The sequence below is a fragment of the Pithys albifrons genome, chromosome 7 (assembly GCF_047495875.1).
Source record: "Pithys albifrons albifrons isolate INPA30051 chromosome 7, PitAlb_v1, whole genome shotgun sequence".
Taxonomy (NCBI): domain Eukaryota; kingdom Metazoa; phylum Chordata; class Aves; order Passeriformes; family Thamnophilidae; genus Pithys; species Pithys albifrons.
In genome coordinates, this window is record NC_092464.1 from 10,467,029 (window position 1) to 10,473,028 (window position 6,000).

Here is a 6,000-nt window from a genome sequence, read left to right on the forward strand (position 1 = left end):
AATTCAGAAACATGATCAGGATACACTTTCCCACATTACCTTGGAAAACACTTTAGAAGTAGTTCCACAACCTTCAATGGATTGTGTCCCAAAAATGACTAAATATTTATTTAGTTTATTAAACTCCACATCCATTGTTCCATTAAAGAAAAATTAATACTACTGCATACTCCATGGAGGGTTTTTCCTATGGAATATATAAGAATCTCTCTCCTGGCCTAGTCCTGGACAAGAAAAAGAGAGAGCAAAAAAAGCTGTATTTTTCCTCATTTTTTCACATTTAAAATGCTACTATAAATCATCCTAGAATGATGAATGATGAAGCATAAATGTCAAGAAATGGAAGAATATGAGCTTTTGTTGATAATAGCACCTTATAAAAACACCTTCCCACGCAGAAACAAACTACAAAGCCTCATGAACTATATAGGCTGAAGCAGCAAAAATCCAAAACTTGTACCTTATTTAACTGTAACTTTAAATCTTCTAGTTTCTGAAACAAGTTTGTAAATATGTTAGAAAATAAATAGGTCATTTGGAAATAAATACTATATTGGAAATCACAGACAAAAGTGGACCATAAAAAAGAGGAAAATAATTAAATTGGATGTAGACATCCTATGAAATAGTGGAGGTCATGAACTTCTGAAACAGCTTTTAGGAAGAATTTCTGAAATAATAGGAAAAAATCATAAGTACCTGTTTCTATAATTACTTGTCTTTTAAGGCAGTTTCCAGCACACATTAGAGAAGTTTGATTATACATCTATGGCATCTATGTTCAATTTTCAACTAAAAAAGTGGGACAAAAAGAAACCAATTGAGTATCTTCCACCTATAACCACAAATAATCCCCAAACTAGGACTGTAAAATTACAGTTGCATCTTCTGATTATGTCTAAGAATTGCACTCTAAAATTGAGCAGAATCTATTATAATAAATAGTTTGAACTCAAGATTAATGACATCTGAAACACTGGTCAATAAAAGAAATAAAGGAACTCCAATGGAAGAGACAGCTAAAACTGTTTCACTTCCAGCAATGCAAACATTTTCCTGCATCTTGTCAAACACAATCAATCCTTTCCAGCCTTGCACAGAGATCTGTGAGATATCAGTTTGGTCCCTATCCCAGCAAAAAGTGGAAAGGCTCAGCTTCTGTTGCTGTTGTTGAAATCCCTCTGAATTTTAGCTCCCAGATCCCTGGATTCCCAGTGTACAATCAAACCTGCTCTTCCCCCATCCCCTTCCAGGCAAGGACAGCCTTAACCGGCAGGCAGGAAGGGATCCTCGCCCAGGCAGGAGCACAGGGAAGCTACAGGAAAGTGACAAACACAGACACTGCTTGGTTGCTACAACAAGCTGAAAAATATCCTATGACCCAGACTGATTTACAGTTTGTGTTTAGGGAGAAAGAAGCAAAACACGACTAGTTGGAAAGCACAGTGCAAAGTCTATTGCATTATTAAAGGTAAAAATTACAGCTATTGCTTTCAGTATTTTTATGCAAGCTTTCTCTTCAGCAGATTAGGAGAAACAGTCTATATCTATAGCAACCAGGAGAGAGGAGGGAGGGATACATCCAGTCCAGACCATTTCTCCTTAAAACCTTGCATCACTACCTTCACTAGAGCAAGCATAATAGCTCATTTTTATTGCCACTTGACTGAAACCTCATTAAAAACATGGTCAGCTGATTTTAATTCTTTCTTAATAAACAGAATGTGTATGAGGAAAACTGCACTGACACTCCTATGTAAGGTTTCTTTTGTTTCTTACTTGATTTTTTGTCTTAGAGAAAGATTTCCTAGGGACAGTTTGTTTAGCTTTCACTCTGTGATCTTCATAACCACACTAGGTAGGTATTAAACTGGGGAAAATATACAAAATTCACCAAGTTATGACCTTCTTGACTTAAAGAGAGCTCCAGGAAGATACTATAAGTGAAATGCAACTGACTGTATTAATAGATATTAACATTAATAGACAATTCAGCTAAGCATACAGTCCTGAGTGCCTCAGTGCACAGAAAGGACTGCCAGGGAGAGTGTCACAGGAGAAATGCATCGATCTTAAACACAGAGTTTGTTTTCAGGATCCCTTCGAGCTCTGGTGTGGGTCATTTCGCGGGTGGGGATGTTCAGTGCAGATGGTGCCTTCTGAGAGAGAGGCAAGGGCTGGTCGGGAACGTCTCAGCAGAAAGAGGCTGTTTAATGTTCTATGCTGGGGATTTTATGACAGCTCCAAAAGAGCCTTAACCCGGAGCCAGTGTTGACTTCCATCTCCAGCACAGCGAGCTGGGGGGACACACCGGCCAAGGCTGCACCTGGGGGGTTGTGGCCCGGAGATTTTCTGCCTTATCCAAGGATAAGCGCAGCTCAGCGGGCTGAATGCAACAAACTGCGAGAAGGTTACGGATGTGGAAGCTGGAGGCATCTCGGGCGCCTCTGGCGCACCTCGACTCTGGGGCCCGTGAGCCTCTTGAAGTTTTCAGCGTGTGGGGCCGGGGGCTCGGAGCGGCCCCGCCGGGGGGACCCGCGATCCCGCTGGGGCAGGGCCGGGGGAGCGGGGACCGACGGGGGCCGGTCGGGAGCGACCGGGGGACGGGGAACACTGAGATGGGGGCCGGTCGTAAGGGACCGGAGGACGGGGACAGTGAAATATGGGAGCCGGCAGTAAGGGACCGGAGGACGGGGACAGGGAGACGGGAGCCGGCCGGGAGGGACAGGGGGACGGGGACAGGGAAATGGGAGCCGGCCATGAGGCACCGGGGGACGTGGCCCCCTACCCCGTAGCCGGCGGGGAGGGACGGAGGGAGGACGGCCCCCCATGGCCCGCGGTGCGGGCGCGGCGGCCGGGCCCAGCCGATCCGCCCCGGGGAGCCCCCGGGCACCCCCGGGCCGCACTGCCACCAGCCCCGCACCCGCCGCCCCGCGCCCCACTCACCGATCCGCGCCTCGGCGGCGGCCCCGGCGGAGCGCGGCTGGACGCGCGGGGCTGCTGCGAGCACCTGCGGCAGCGGCGGCGGCGGCAGCAGCAGCAGCAGCAGCAGCGGGAGGACGGAGCCGAGCGCGCCCATCATGCCTGGCCCATCGCACGCTCCGCTCCCCTGCCCGCCGCCGCCAACCCTCACTCCATGCCGCCCGCCCGGTGCCTCCCGCGGCCGCTCCCCGGCTCCGGCTCCGGCTCCGACAGCCGCAGCGGATTCAACACCCAGGACAGCGACCGACACCGCCCGCCCGTCCCCGGCCCCGCCCCTGTCCGGCCCGCCCGGCCCCGCCGCGGGGGGAGCGCTCCCGATGCCCGCTCCGCCCGCCGGGCCGCGGGGTGGCGGCTGCCCCGGGCACGGGGAGCGCTGGAGCTACACCCGGGAATAGGGAGCGCGGGGGCTGCTCAGGGAACGGGGAGCGCTGAGGCTGCCCCCGGGAATAGGGAGCGCTGGGGCTGACCCGGGGAATGGAGAGCGCGGAGGGAGCGCTGGGAACGGGGAACGCTGGGGCTGCACCCGGGAACGGGGAGCGCCGGGGATGCCCAGGGAACGGGGAGCGCTGGGGCTGTCCCCGGAAACAGAGAACACTGGAACTGCCCCAGGGAACGGAGAGTGCTGGGACTGCTCCCGGAAACAGGGAGCACTGGAGAAGGGCTGGGGGACCCCTGGGAACAGGGAGCACTGGAACTGCCTCAGGGAACGGGGAACGCTGGGACTGCCCCCGGGAACAGGGAGCGCTGGGGCTGCCTCCGGGAACAGGGAGCGCTGGGGCTGCCCCCGGCCCCAGACCATCCCCGGCCCTGCGCTGAATCCTGCCTGCCAGAAGGGCAATCTGCCTGTGTCCCACCTAAAGATGGCTGGTCATGGGAAGGGAGTTACTAAATGTGCTCGCTCCGCACACCTGTACAGGAAACAATGGAACCATCCGGGAGCAATGCCCATAAACTAAGACACAAGAAGTTTCACCTCAGCATGAGAACGAACTTCTTTGCACTGAGGGTGGCAGAGCAGTGGAACAGGCTGCCTGGGAGGTCGTGGAGTCTCCCTCTCTGGAGACATTCCAAACCACCCTGTATGCATTCCTGTGTCACCTGCTCCGGGTGATCTTGCCTTGGCAGGGGAATTGTACTAAAGGATCACCAGAGGTCCCTTCCAACCTTAATAATTCTGTGATTCTGTGAAACCAGTTGACCCTGTCAAAGTTTTGCCCTGGAACACTTACCACCTGGGTGGATCCTCCCCGTGACTTCCTCAGCAGTGGTTTATTTACCAAGGCTTTCTCCACAGGGAATTACTGGCCATCCGGAAGGATTTTATGAGCCCTCAGGTAAACACCTCTATGAGTTTGCCTCGGAGGTGTCTGCATGGGTGACGTGTCCGTCCTCCTGCCTCCTGTCTCCAGTGCACCCCACGCGAGTGGGAGCACCAGTTCAAGCTGCCAGGAGGGATTAGGAGTCTCAGGTACAAACCCATAGACTCTCTCCTTGTTCCCAGGTTCTCCTTGCCTCATGAACTCATTGTAACAATACTTAGCCACTGAGGTGGAACAGCACAGGTGCCTTGTCTCCTGGCAGGGGATGTGTTTTTGACCAGGACAGCCAACTCCATGGCACAGGGAGTGATGGCCAGTCCAGCCCCCTCCATCACCCAAATATCTGCTTTGTTCCTCCCTGAACTTTCAGATTCTCCTGGCCTTCTTCATCCTTCAGGCTGTAACTATAGGCTTCAGCCCTGGCTTTAACCATGTATAGTCAAGACAGATTAAAGCTCAAGAGAAGTCAAGGTACTCAGGGACTAAGTGTTGTAACATATGAAGTGGCTTTGCCAGAGACCAAAGAAGTAAATAACAAAAGCTCACAGAACAGACTAACCCTGGAAGAGGCACAGACATTCTTTCTTGCTCACCTCAAAGGTAGCAGGGACTATCATCCCAACACATCCAGACTAAGGTGGACACAAGTCCAGCCACCACGCTGGGACCAGCTGGGACCTGCCATGGGGTATCAGCCAAAACTGGGGCCCTGGATCAGTGCTTTGCCCCAGGCTTGGGTCAAGGAGGCTGGGTGGGAGCTTATGGGGGACACAAAAGGGGCATTTATGGATCCTGGAGCCCTGACAGGCAGTTGCAGACTTCTCTTATTCTCCCAGTTTTGCTCTGTGGGAAAAGCTTGAGCCTCTATAATGGGGAAAAGGAGTCATGGCTTCTAGAACAGGTGCAAAGTCACCTTCTTTCCTTTGTGGGTGGTGACTCAGATACAAACAAGGGCAACATCTGATTCAGAAAACAGAAATTTTTTTTAAAAAATATATTGATACTGGATGGTCTTTTCAAGCATTTCTGTCCTTGAGGTGTGTTACTTGCCTGTTTACATCTTGCAAGGGAGTGCTTTCACTAAGCCAAAAGGTCCCTTTACATCAGGAAAGTCAATTTTGTTGACTGTGAAAGAAATATGGACATTGAAAGGGGAGAAAGAGAAAAGGAGGGAAAAGCGTTTTATGGAAAGGACAAGAAGAGAAATGAAAGTGCTGAAACATAAATTAGTATATTCTCATGGGTTATGCAAACCATCTGGCTTTAAAAGCTAGTAGTAGGAACAAGGAAAAAGGTCATTGGAATTAGCAGAGAACTGCAAAACAACTGAAGGTAAAAAAGGAGCAAATGGCAGGCACAGCGAGAGAACAAGTTGTACGTCAAAATACAAAATAGTGGGTATATTACTGGAAGTCACTGCAGCTCTGGAAGGAATGATTTGCATAGCTCCTGTGAATCAAATACTATGCAGATTCTAAAAGGAAATTAAAATTCTCATAGCCACTCTGTGCAGAGAATTAGCACAATAATGACATTTGTTCAAAAGCATGTGAAGCAACATGAAAAATCAAGAGAGAAAGGGCATTAATTGAAGAAATCCTTGAGTATACAAATTTAGTAAAGACAGGAGTCAGGTGTCAAGGAAAGAGTAAAGAGTCAATTGGTAGGTGAATTAGCCATTTGGAAATAACTGAAGTAA

At 50.2% G+C, this 6,000-nt stretch overlaps 1 protein-coding gene across 1 annotated transcript in view; it reads right to left on the minus strand.

Moving 5' to 3' along the window:
- Window positions 1-3,235, minus strand: part of PTPRN2 (protein tyrosine phosphatase receptor type N2) — a 652,515-nt gene extending 649,280 nt beyond the window's left edge. Inside the window, exon 1 of the mRNA XM_071560012.1 lies at window positions 2,947-3,235. Coding sequence (XP_071416113.1) covers window positions 2,947-3,082 — 136 coding nt within the window. The 5' untranslated portion in view covers window positions 3,083-3,235. The remainder of the gene's footprint in view (window positions 1-2,946) is intronic.
- Window positions 3,236-6,000: the final 2,765 nt, after the last annotated feature.